Here is a 12,359-nt window from a genome sequence, read left to right on the forward strand (position 1 = left end):
GGCACTGCCCTTCCTGGCTGTGGCTGCTCTTTTCTTCTCTTGCCTTCACTTTGCTGTTGAGTTGATAGAAGGATGAGACAAACTGGCACCGCCTTTGAAGTTGTTTGTGCAAATGAGGTTTAATTAAAATGTCTGTAATGGGGGAGAAGGTGCTGTTTGACAGGAAAGTGGCAGTAAGTGGAAGGGACTCATCTTCCGTGTTTTGCTTTGTGTCAGTTTTTCAGGTCTTGTGTTTTACTACAGAGAATTGTAAAGGAAATGAAAGATTAACATGGAGCTCATTTCTCCTTAGTTCTTTGCTTTCTCCTGCTTAATGATATGTTTTGCCTAAGTTTATTATTCCCCCTGTCGGGGATCCATGTGGTTGGAAAGTGTAGTTTGTGCAGAGATTCCCAGACAACATATAAAAGCAGATTGAGAACAAAGAAGCTTTATTTTTTTCTGTTGTTGTTCTGCTTGTGGAAGAAATGTTTTCTGCCTGCAAAGGCAGGTTAATGTAAATATGATTCTGTGATCATATCCTGCTGCACTAGCACTCATGATTCCAGAATGCCCACTTTTCCTGCCCTTTCAAATGCATTCCAAAAGGAATGTCCTTGTCTCGATTTTTTTTCTGCTGTTATAGACCAACTTTATTAAAATCTGCTTCTCTTTCTGCTGTGCAGTTCTCTGGTAGATGAGCTGAAAGAAGCTGTATTTCCTGTTCTTCGAATATTACTGCAACATATCTGTATCAAGGTATGCCAAGCTTTATTGCTTCTTGAGCTGGAGAACTCGTGTGGATGCATTGGAGTGTCTGTATTATCTGTAATAATTAGGAAATGTGTTTTGTAAGGAATGAAAAGATGTTATAGTGAAGTAATGAGCGAGGGAGCTGTGATTGTTCTCCCAGCCATTGCTGAATGTGACCATATCACCTCATTAAATAAAAAAATACTTGCCTTAAGCCCTGAAATGCCTTTCTGACTTCTAGAGCAGAGCATTGAAATGTCACACCGTGCAACTGCCCTCGTCTTTCAGGTCCCAGATAAGGCTGATTATCGCACATACGCTGCACAGGCCCTGGTGACTCTGCTGAATAAACTGCCTTGTGTGGAGTTTGCTGAATTCATCTCTTGGCTGTATAAATACTCACTTAACAGAGTAAGTGCATCTCCTTGATGTTTTGAAGATGAAATGTTCAGTGTGAGCACTGAATAGCAGTGTTAGTGCTGGCACCCAAAGGCAGGTAGAGTGAGCAGGCACTGCCTGTGCCTTTGCTTACAGTAACAGAGCACCTCCTGTGCTTTTCCCTCCCACAGACTTCCTACAGAGTGTTTGCTCTTGATGTGGCCTTAGCTTTGCTGGAGGTGCCAGAGAGGACCCCGGATGACTCCTTGTCCCTGGATCAGCAGAAGTTTCTGAAGCACAAGTTCTTGGTGCAGGTCATGGTGTTCGGCCGCTGCTCGGACAAAGCCCCCTCGGTCCGGAGCAAAGCTCTGAGCAGCTTTGCCCACTGCCTTGACATGAAGGCTGCTGCTACCTTGCAGAGCATCCAGGACTTACTGCAGAGCTGTAAGTGTTATGGGTGCATCACAGAATGATGCACAGAATCACAGAATAGGCAGAGTTGGAAGGGACCTGCAAGGATCGAGTCCAGCTCCTGCCTGGCCCTGCACGGGACCATCCCCAAGAGTCACAGTACATAGTGAAAATAAGTCTTGAACTTTCTAGGGAATTGCTGAGAGGTAGGAGTTGTCAGGCACTTAAAAATTGGCACATAGTATCCTTATGTATTGTGTCATAATGAGAAGCAACAGATGAGTCTTGCTGCTCGTGAAGCCTTATATTTGGAAGGGATTTATTCTCGTGTATCACTTCTAAAGAGATTCCTCCACGAGATCCCTTCGAAGGATGTTTACAGGCAACTGAAATTGCTCGTTGGGGGGGAAAAAAAAAAGGGCAGTTCGTTCTTGCCTGACAGCTGATTAAATCTTGAGTTGCCTTTTGCTTCTGCTAAGTTGTTCTGTTCGTGACTGGCATTCCCAGCTCCCTCAGGTGTGCTAAAGGCCAGATGGCACAGCTCAGAAGTATGCACGGAGCATCCCACGGTTAGATTACTTGCCTGAAAAAAGAAAATCGGGATGACAGAATATCTGGAATTAAAACACTTGGTTTGATTTCTTTTTCTTCTGTTTCTTTTTTTGGCAGCCTCTGTCCATACCGTGCTGGAAGCAAACACAAACACTGCGAGCGTGACAGTCAGTGCTGAAGGTACAGAGTCATTCTTTTCCAGTAAGTCTGAGGGTTTTTTTGGCATGCCACTCCCTAAAAATACACATATCTGTTAAACCTAGGGCATGCAGGAGGCTCTCTGTTTAACACTGAACCTTCTTGCTGGGTGAACATATGCCTTTATTAGTCTTAAACGTTTATCTTTTCTTTCAGCTGTGTCCAACCATCCACAGAAGACCTTACCTACTTTCAGAAGTATTGAGCTGACAGAGAGCAGCAATGCTGCTGGGCTTGATGGTATGTCAAAATTAAACCAATCTTTTCAGATAACCATCCAAAGCCTTAATTGAAATTAGTCTTTCTGAAGTGTATGTGTTGTCCATTTCTCAGAGGAAGTGGGGAGAGCTTTCTGTAGAGCTGTTAAAAGACACTTATGGGTGATGGAGGGGTGGAAGTGCCAGCCATAAAGAAATACTCTTTCTACTCAAGTCTGAAAAATACATTTTAATCTTGAAATACTGATGTTCATTTGTACTAATGTGGTGGCAACACTTGTTGAAAAGCAGGTAATTTATTCTCCCCAAAAAGGATGGTAATTGATGTGGGATATAATACTTGGAGCTCCATAAATTTCAGGGTAATTAAATCTCTTGCTCCAGTGCACAAAGAACTAATATATTTTGCTGGATAAGGCACAGCACCTTAGAGTAGCAATGTTCTGTAGGGAGGGATTCATTTCTCTGCAGCATCAGGTGTTGGCTGGAGTTGAAAGCAAAGTGTCACATTAAATGTCCTGATGCAGCATGGCAAGCTGGGTCTAATTTGTTGATAGCATGAAATCAGCATGTAAGTTGGCTTTTGTGGCCACGATGTTCCTGCTTTAAATCTCTCCCTTTCTTTTCCTCTTGCGTGCAAGAGCTTTTCTTCCCCAACCTTTAGGCCTCTGCCAGTATCTCTGCTCTCAGTTCTTGCTGTTCACCTCCCTTGAACTGCTGACAATTCAATTCTCTGCCCGGTTCACATCCTGCAGCCGCGTCTTTTGTTCCGCGCCTCGCGCCGCTCTTCGCATGGGATCTCCCTCCCTATCTCCAGGAGCCAGGCTCCAATCTTCTCCACTGAAAGCCTCCTTTTAAAAGCAGCCCCACTGATAAATTTCGTTAATCTGCTCTCTCAGATAGAAAAGTCCTCCAGGCCACTCAAGGTATTGTGTATTCCCTGCTTAGCTGCGGACTCCTCGTGCCAGAGGATGCCTGGTTTTGTATCTGATACCCAGCTGAGCGTGCACTTGGCACTTGGCAAAACAAATTAAGAAAAGGTCTGAATGAAAAAAAGACTGTCTGGAGCTCCAGAGGATACTGAAATTCAGGCAGTCAAGGTGCATTAGCAAAGCTGTCTGGCACACGCCTGGGCTTGGCTTATGCCTGTGCTAATTTTGCACTTCTCTGAAGACCAAACAGCTCTCATGGTTTAAAAGAGAAATAAATCTTGGCTGAGGGTAGTCAGGACGTGCTAAACGCTCAAGGGCAGAGATGAGAAGGGTGGGGATAAACTGCAAGGTGAGGTGTGCACTGCAGAATTCCCTCTGCCCAAAGGAAACAGTCATTGCCCTCCTCAGAGAGTTCTCAGCCATTTAGAACTTGAGGGGTATTTGGTTGGTTTTGCTATTTTGGTTTTTTTTTCCTCTCTTTTTCCAAGTCACTGTGAGTAAAATCAGTGTCAAAGTGTGATTATTTTAGCAGATTTGGTCCCCTTCACAAGACTGGACTATTTTCATGGCAAAGTCTTGCCATGAAAAGGTTCTGTGCCCTTTGTGTCCAGCTGCTCTCAGGCAGGAGGGGGATGGAACTGCAGTTAACTGCCCATTAAGAAAGCCCAGATCAAAGTCCCTTTGCTTCCTTTGATAAAAATTTATTTTTAAACTAGTTTTGATCAGTTCCCTGTGACTAATCCTATTTCTTAATAGCAACAGTGTGGATGTCCATATGAATCTCTTTAACAGATCTCCAAATTTGGCATATATTTGGGAAATCTGACTTAATGCTGGGAGAAACCTAGCAAATAGCAATAAATAGAAACCTCGAAAGCACTGGTAAAATGTTTTAAGTCATTATGGCCAGTCAAATAGTCCAATGATTCAGAAGGGTGGAAATAATTAATTGTGGCTCTGTGCATTCAGTTGTGTGCCATTTAATAAGCCATTCACCTTGATGATGTGTTTTTTTTCTGACGACACGCGGAAATAAATATGAATATGGCTGTGGAAGGTAAAATTTGAGCCCTGACCTGACATTCAGGGAAGAGAGATGTGTTCTGGTTTCCTTGTAGACTCTGACGTGGTTCATTGCAGCTGCCATTCTGCAGCCTCAAGGAATTCATAAGCAGAGTCATTTCCCCTCCATAGAACACAGCAGTTCATATATGAGTTCTTGGAACTGTGTGGAGCTCTGAGGCAAAACTCACAGAAGGTTGTGGGTGTTCTCGGCTCTGTATAAACCTATTTTGGCTTTGTTGTGTTGTCTCCATTTGTCTGTGCTCTGCCCTCCACCTGCCCTTCCCACAGGTAGCAGAGTTACCTGTGCCCCAGGCTTTTGTTAGAGCTGTGCATGATTCATCTGATGAGCTTTCAGCCTGTGAAGGTAACCCAACATCTTTTATGCAGGCAAATAAAGAGGTCAGAAATTACAGACTTATAGTGAATCAAGTCATTTGGCTTATCATTCTCTTCTGTGGTGTATAAAGACATGTTTTCAAATGAAAGCCTTTGGAAAATTTGGGTTATTTTTTCCTTCTGGTTTATACGTCGTTCTGGGTTATTCTGGTTTGGTTTTCTTTTTTCAAATGATGCTTTGTTCAGTCTTTTCCTCTGGCCCTCTGAAACTTTTGGGCAGACATCTGTGGCTGCCCCATCCTTGGAAGTGTCCAAGGCCAGGTTGGATGAAGTCTGGAGCAACCTGGTCTAGTGGGAGGTGTCCCTGCCCATGGCAGGGGGTGGAACTGGTTGAGCTTTAAGGTCCTTCCAATCCAAACCATTCTGGGATTCTGTAATTCTAAATGATGGTGTTGGCTAATTTCTTTTTATCCTGGTTTTGGATAGGAAAAGAAGTCATGGCCATGCTGAGAGTGAGAGCTGGAGATGAGAAAACCAATGTGAGGAAATCTGCTCTCCAGGTATGGGGCTTTTTGCATCCTTCCCTCTTCTCAGTGATTACCCAAAATGTCACGTATATAAATAATCAGGCCACAGTTTTGTAGCAAACTCTGTCAATTTGCCCACTTGTAGCTTCCTGCTCTCCCTGCAGAGTTCCTCCAGGCCTTAAAGATCTTGTTTACTAGTTCCTGATAAGTAAATAATGCAGGCATAATGATGGAAATTTTTCTGGTGCTCTCTCTGACAGTCTGTTATTCCGTCATTTGCAAAGAGAGGCTCTTGTCAAATGTCAATAGGCTTTTCAATTAAGACACTTCCTCATAAACTGAAGCATATTAGCTGCTTAGTTTGTTTTGACCTTGTTAGCAAAGGGATTAGGTTATATCCAGCCTCTGTGTGTTGCTTTGCTTGTTGCTCATTTTTTTAAATGAAGTCATAGCTTTTAAAGAGATGCCTCAATGGAAATTTCCTTGTTTTAAAAAATAAGTGCCTGCTGCTGCCTGCCTTGCTCTGTTAGTCCTCTTCACTCCAGCTCTTCCCCCTCAGTTCACACACTGATTTGAGCTTCCCGGTTAAGGCTTTACAGTTCTTGTTTTGATGCTTTCTGATTAAAAATAAAAATAACTCCCCTCTTCCTTATTACCAGGTAAAAGCCACGGCTCGTACAAGAGCCATGTTATTTTCAGGGTAAAATTGTGACATCCACCTTTACCCGAGAGCTGTTACAAAACAGGAACGAGCGAAATGATGTTTTCCTGTTTCATTTTCACATCTGGTTGTGCCCAGTGCTCATGAATTGTTAATGTGCTGTTTCACTCTCGGCGAGATGAATCCCTTAGTTAAACTTGGCGGGGGGTAGATTGTGTTTTTTTGATTTGCCCGTGGCCTGTATTCCCAACAGAGTTTCTGCTGCTGGTTTGACTTGCAGGTTTTCGTGAGCATCCTGAAGCACAGGGTGATCCCCTGCTCTGCAGAGGATCTCTCCACCCTCCAGGAGCGGTGCCGGGACCCCGCCGTGTCCGTGAGGAAACAGGCCCTGCAATCCATCACAGAGCTCCTCCTGGTGAGGGGAAAACGGGAATTCTGGTGCACACCCAGGGAAAAACGGGAATTCTGGTGCACACCGAGCGGGGCAAACCGTGGGTTAAAAGGAGGAGGATCCACACCGACCAGTTATTCATTCAGTGAATTGCATTTCATGACTCTGTTCTAATTTTCTTCATTCCCTTTTGACTCGGAAGTCATGACTCATCCTGATACCTACTTGTGATTTATGGAGAATGCTTCCAACTGTTGAGAGCACTGATTCTTCTGGCTGTTGGTTTATGTGTCATGAAGAAAATGTTTATGTTGCTGGCCTTCTCAAGTTACCAAAAAAAAAAAAACCTGAATCACTTTCAGATGTAATGTGTAGATGATAGCACTGCTATATTTTTCTTTCTTTTCTATTTATTCACAAAGGGTCTGTAACTCAAGCTCGGAGCACAGGGTTTATATTAAGCAAAGCTCTTTTTTTTTAGTGTTAAATCATCTGCTGTAGAGCCTTATTGCAATGCTGTTGTAATTCTTTATAGAGTTAAAAACAAAGTACTGCAGTACTTTTAGCAGAAGCACCAGGTATTTATCATAGATATGATCAAATGTCTTGTGATGTTGAGGAGACACGAGTTCATCTGTCCCACCTGCTGTCACATTGCAGTGCTGGGGTTCATTAAAATTCAAAGTTAGTAGCAGGAACTGAAGGCCTTTGCTGGTCTAACCCATGCATTTAGGATCCTCTAATGCTTTAAAAATGTTTCTAATACATGTGTTTCTCTCAGTCTCAGCCCAGCAATGTTCTAGTGCAGAAGGCCTGGTTAAATGGAGTGGTGCCTGTTGTGATGGATGCAGAAAGCTCTGTCCAAGAAAAGGCCTTGGAGTGCCTTGATCAGCTCTTGTTGCAACCTTTAAAATCTTACCATAAATCCAGGAGTGATGATGGGAAGCAGGGGCTGGCGTGGGATCTGCTCACCCTGTTGTCTTCAGAAAGCCAGGAGCTGAAGTAAGAGCATTTTTCCTTCACTGTGGGCTCTGATGGCTTTTCTGAAATACCCTTTTGTCCAATGTATGGGATGCTTTTATTGCCTCTACTATATTAACATTCAGGAACAAAATCCAGACTTGTTTAACTTTTAATCCTGCTAGAACACACAACTTTTCCTTTTACAGAAAGAAATTGCCTCTTGACTGGAGGACTAAGATAAGAATATGAGTTTGTGCTCTCATTCCCTGTGGGGCCACAGATTATTAGGTATCACAATTGACACACTGTTAAAATGCACGTGCTCTCTGTTGTGCAAGGACGAGAAACTCAATTTCCTGGGGATTTCTTTTTAAGCTGTTTAAATTCCCTGCTTGAAACAAAGGGTGGAAGCTCATGTGTAACTGCTAGGGATGGAAACTATGGTGTTGAGGTGCTTGTGGTGCTCTGCCAGCTCCTGGGACAGAGGAGCTGTTGAGCATGGACAGGCTGGGAGGTGGTGAGGAGGGTTCAATTTTCCTTTGTGTCGAGTATTTTTCACTTGCTGCTCTTGTTACCTGTGCTCTCTCCCTGGACTTGAGTGTTGGTTACAGCCTATTCTGCATGCATTGATATGCACATGAATATTCAGCTCCAATGGAGGTGTTCCTCTGACAGAAGTGAGAGAGGATATATAAAGCAAGAACATCACCTTGTATTAATTCTTATGTACAATATGTTACTTGTCTTATGACAAATCAAATTATTCTGCCTTTTGCAGAATGCTGTGGGAAGAAGCAGGAGAAAGGGGATGACACACAGTATGACAAGGACACAACAATGATTAAAGACAGCTGTATGTTTATTAGTCAACAGGGCATAATAGCTCAGAAATAGAAAATGAGATACTGGTGGTGCTGCTGTGCCAATCCGGGGGACTGTCAGTGTTCTAATTTGGGCTATTTTGTAACACAGTTTGTAGATTCATGGCACCTTCTTCTTCCTGACCTTAGAGTGCCTTCCAGCTTCATAAATCTCACAGCTCTTCCCACGTGAAGCAAATAATTAGGGCTAAACAAAAAAATTAGCAGGGCATGATGGCTCAACATGACTTTTCTGTCCCATTATCCCTGGAAGTGTTCAAGGCCAGGTTGGATGGAGCTCTGAGCAACCAGTGGAAGGTGTCCCTGCCCATGGCAGGGGGTTGGAATGAGATGATCTTCAAGGTCCCTTCCAACCCAGGCCATTCTATTCTGGGTATTAAATAACAACTGCTGGAAAGTCTGTGTTACAAATGGCTGAAATTATATTTTCTTGGTGTGTTGTGGTACCACTTGGACCTTCTGTCTTCCTGCCCCAGAGCACTACATCCATGCAAGGATGCCAGGGCTGGAGTGGGTCAGGGTTTTGAACTGGAAGACTAAAAATACGTAGTAAATGTGTAAATTTTGAGTGTGAATAATGAGAATGCCAAGTGACAGCAGCTTTGTTTTATTGCCCAGCATTTCCTGGACAGGGATGTTGGATTTTAGTGGATTTTACCAACTGTTTTGTTCATTCCTCCTCTAATTTACTTTTCTTTCTTCTCTGCAGCCGTTACTTGAACAAAGCTTTCCACATATGGTCCAAGCAGAACAAGTTCACCTCCACTTTCATCAGTAATGTCCTGTCCCACGTGGAAACAGAACATGCCATGGCAGCTTGGATGCTGCTTGCTAAGGTGGCAAGTTCTTCACCCAAGCTGGATTATTCCAAGATCATTGAGGCCTGGGACAGTGTCAGCAGGTTTGTGTGTGTACTTTAAACTCTATTCTGCAGTAAAGAGGTGGGAGTGAGGAGGAGGAGCAAGGCAAGGGAGCACTTTGTGTCCTTCCACAGAGGGATTGCTGTTTAGCTGCTTGGATCACAGTTCTTCCTTCAGGCAGTGGGTTCTGCAGCTGGGAGGCAAGGAACGGCCTCCAGATTCGTGCAGTAACCAACTCTTTCCTCGGGCTTTTTGAGCTTTCATTGGGTTTGACAGCTCTGCCTTAATAATGCATATCCCAGATGAAAGGACTCTTCAGCTGTGATTTGTTCCTCAGCTGTTGCTCATGTTGGTTTGGCTGCTCCCCTGTTTTCCAGGCAGCAGAACACGAGCGCTGGCACCGCCGGACACATCCTGCGTGTCATCGGGCACGTGGCACAGCACCTCCCAAACAGCAGCTGCCAGAGGCTGATGGGTGAGTGGCCCTGAGGGGCTGCAGAGGGGAAGGGAGGCTTCGTGCCTCCCCTCCCAGCAGTTGTTTCTCCTCTGTGTAAGATGAGCTTAGGAAATGCTCATTTTGCGTGCGGTCTCGTTTCCAGACAACATCAAGTGCTGGCTGAAGGAGTCTCAGTGCCCCTTGGAGGTGATCAGCCCTGCTGTGGAGACCCTGCAGAAGCTCTGCCATGCATGTGCAGATGTGCCAGAGGAGGCTCAGGTGTGACTTAAAATATGCCTTTTAAAATAGCTTGTTCCCCACTCAGGAGGGCTGTGTCTCGGAGGCAGCTCTGTTTCCAGTTTGTGGGTTGATTAGTTCTAAAAATGAGGATCTGACTTCATCATCTCAAGCCTATTCTGCTCAGCTCTGACTTGCTGTGCCGCAGTTGTGCTGGAGAACATCCTGTAGCCAAGGATGGACTTGTAAGAAATCTTCTTTCTTCCAAAGTATGTCCCCACACACCTCTAAATATCTTGCATTTGCCTTCTGTCCGAGTTTACAGAACTCTTAAAGGAGACCTGTTGCTGTGCTTTTATTATAGCAGCTATGTCTTGGTCCAGTCTGAAGCCATGGATTTATACCCTAATCTCTGACTATTCTATAGCAGAGCTGCTGGACATACACATATTTTCTAGATCTCTTTCATGGGATTAAACAGGGAGTTAATAACTTGCACATAACTTTTTTTTCTGCCCCATTTGTTTTATGCCTTAGCTTTGCTCTGCTCCCACAGTGGGATGTTAGGCCATATTTTGCTGGTAAAACAGAGATCTCAGCCTGAGCACAGTTGCAAAGAAGCTAAAACTGATGCAGGTCTCTGTCCCTAATGATTTCTCTTTGTGTGTGTTTTATATTTCTCTTTGTAGTGGGTTGACCTTGGCTGGACACCACCCAGCCTCTCTATCACTCTCCTTCCCCACCAGAAAAGGGGAAGGGAATATGATGAAAAACAAGTCATGGGTTGAGATAAGGCACTTTACTAAAGCAAAAATCAAAGCCTGAGCACTCAAAAGCAAAGCAAAAAATAACAAGGTTTATTCTCTACTTCCCATGAGCAGCAGTGTCCTGCCTCGTCCTGGGAAGCAGGGCTTCAGCAATGTGTGATGGTTTCTTAGCAGGCAGCCATTGAAAATGAGGAATGCCCCCCCCTTCCTGCTCCTTTCCTCAGCTTTTGTGTCTGAGCTGACTTCACGTGGTCTGGAATATCCCTTTGGTTAGTTTGGGTCAGCTGGACTGGTTGTGTCCCTTCCCAGGATCTTGCCCTCGACTGGGGCAGGAGTGTTCCAGCACTGATGCTGTGCTCAGCAGCAGCCAAAAAACTGGTGTATTATCAACACCCTTCTGGCTTCCAGTGCAAAGCACAGCACTGTGAGGGCTGCTCTGGGGAAATGAACTCCAGCTCAGCCAGAACCAGTGCACCTTCCTTTGAGATGTCCTGTGTTTTGAACCATCAATAAGAGGCACTTGTGTACAGTGGAATTTTAATGGCTCAGATAAATGGCAATACAAATGTCAGTGGAGGACAAAAGGCTGAAATCCTAAGATTAATTCTACATTGAGAGGGGTGTAACCAATTAACTTGTGATGAGCTTTAGTGAGTCTTCCTGCTTGCACAAGGAGGAGTCCAAACCAGAGCTGGATCTTCAATGAAGTTACTTCAACAGAATCATGGATCCGGGTCGTTATCACAGATGCAGTCATCACCACTGTCATCATAAATGTCTCCATCATTCTGAATGGCTTCTCAGAATGTAGCCATAATTTCCTTCTTCATTCCTGCACAGGACCTTGGTGCTGGGTCCTGCACTTTGGCCACAACAACCCCCTGCAGCCCCACGGGCTGGGCACAGAGTGGCTGGACAGGACCAGGCAGGAAGGGACCTTGGGGTGCTGAGTGACAGCAGCTGAACATGAGCCAGAGGTGCCCAGGTGGGCAAGAGGTCCAGTGGATCCTGGCCTGGATCATGGATAGGGTGGCAGCAGGAGCAGGGCAGTGATTCTACCCCTGTACTTGGCACTGGTGAGGGCACACCTCGAGTGCTGTGTCCAGCTCTGGGCCCCTCAGTTTAGGATGGTTGTTGAGGGGCTGGAGCAGGTCCAGAGGAGAGCAACGAGGCTGGGGAAGGGACTGGAGCACAAGTGCTGTGAGGAGAGGCTGAGGGAGCTGGGGGTGTTGAGCCTGGAGAAGAAGAGGCTCAGGGGAGACCTCCTCACTCTCTGCAACTCCCTGACAGGAGGGGGGAGCCAGGTGGGGGTCGGGCTCTGCTCCCAGGAACCAGCAGTAGGACAAGAGGGCTCAGTCTTAAACTGTGCCAGGGAAGGTTTAGGTTGAATATTAGGAAGAAATTCTTTACAGAGGGAGTGCTCAGCCATTGGAATGGGCTGCCCGGGGAGATGATGGAGTCACCATCCCTGGAGGTGTTTAAGACAAGACTGGATGTGGCATCAGTGCCATGGGCTGGGTGACAAGGTGATATTAGGTCAAAGCTTGGACTTGATCTCAGAGGTCCTTTCCAACCTGGCTGATTCTGTGATATGTATTTGGTTTCTCAGGTTGCCACTTTTAGATGGTGGGAAAACAGAAATGATGTGTTATATTCATCCCAGTCTAGCAGACAATCAGCTTTTTCCATTTCCCTTCCATCCCTTGGAAGTGAAACATCATGTTTTCCCTGTCATGGAACTGCACTTTCCAAGCAACATCTAAAAATTCTCACAGACACCTCGAATGTGTTGGGTGTACATGAAACAGTCACCT

At 45.1% G+C, this 12,359-nt stretch overlaps 1 protein-coding gene across 2 annotated transcripts in view; it reads left to right on the forward strand.

Moving 5' to 3' along the window:
- Positions 1–12,359, forward strand: part of NCAPD3 (non-SMC condensin II complex subunit D3) — a 31,267-nt gene that overhangs the window by 5,481 nt on the left and 13,427 nt on the right. Inside the window, exons 9-19 of one of the 2 annotated variants that reach the window (XM_032709569.1) lie at positions 666–738; positions 1,021–1,143; positions 1,302–1,554; positions 2,191–2,253; positions 2,428–2,511; positions 5,309–5,382; positions 6,291–6,425; positions 7,183–7,403; positions 8,955–9,146; positions 9,483–9,580; positions 9,705–9,820. In XM_032709569.1, coding sequence (XP_032565460.1) covers positions 666–738; positions 1,021–1,143; positions 1,302–1,554; positions 2,191–2,253; positions 2,428–2,511; positions 5,309–5,382; positions 6,291–6,425; positions 7,183–7,403; positions 8,955–9,146; positions 9,483–9,580; positions 9,705–9,820 — 1,432 coding nt within the window. Of the gene's footprint in view, positions 1–665; positions 739–1,020; positions 1,144–1,301; positions 1,555–2,190; positions 2,275–2,427; positions 2,512–5,308; positions 5,383–6,290; positions 6,426–7,182; positions 7,404–8,954; positions 9,147–9,482; positions 9,581–9,704; positions 9,821–12,359 lie in introns of both variants that reach the window. The other variant, XM_032709570.1, reaches the window with a different exon arrangement.

This window comes from Chiroxiphia lanceolata, chromosome 23 (assembly GCF_009829145.1).
Source record: "Chiroxiphia lanceolata isolate bChiLan1 chromosome 23, bChiLan1.pri, whole genome shotgun sequence".
NCBI lineage: Eukaryota > Metazoa > Chordata > Aves > Passeriformes > Pipridae > Chiroxiphia > Chiroxiphia lanceolata.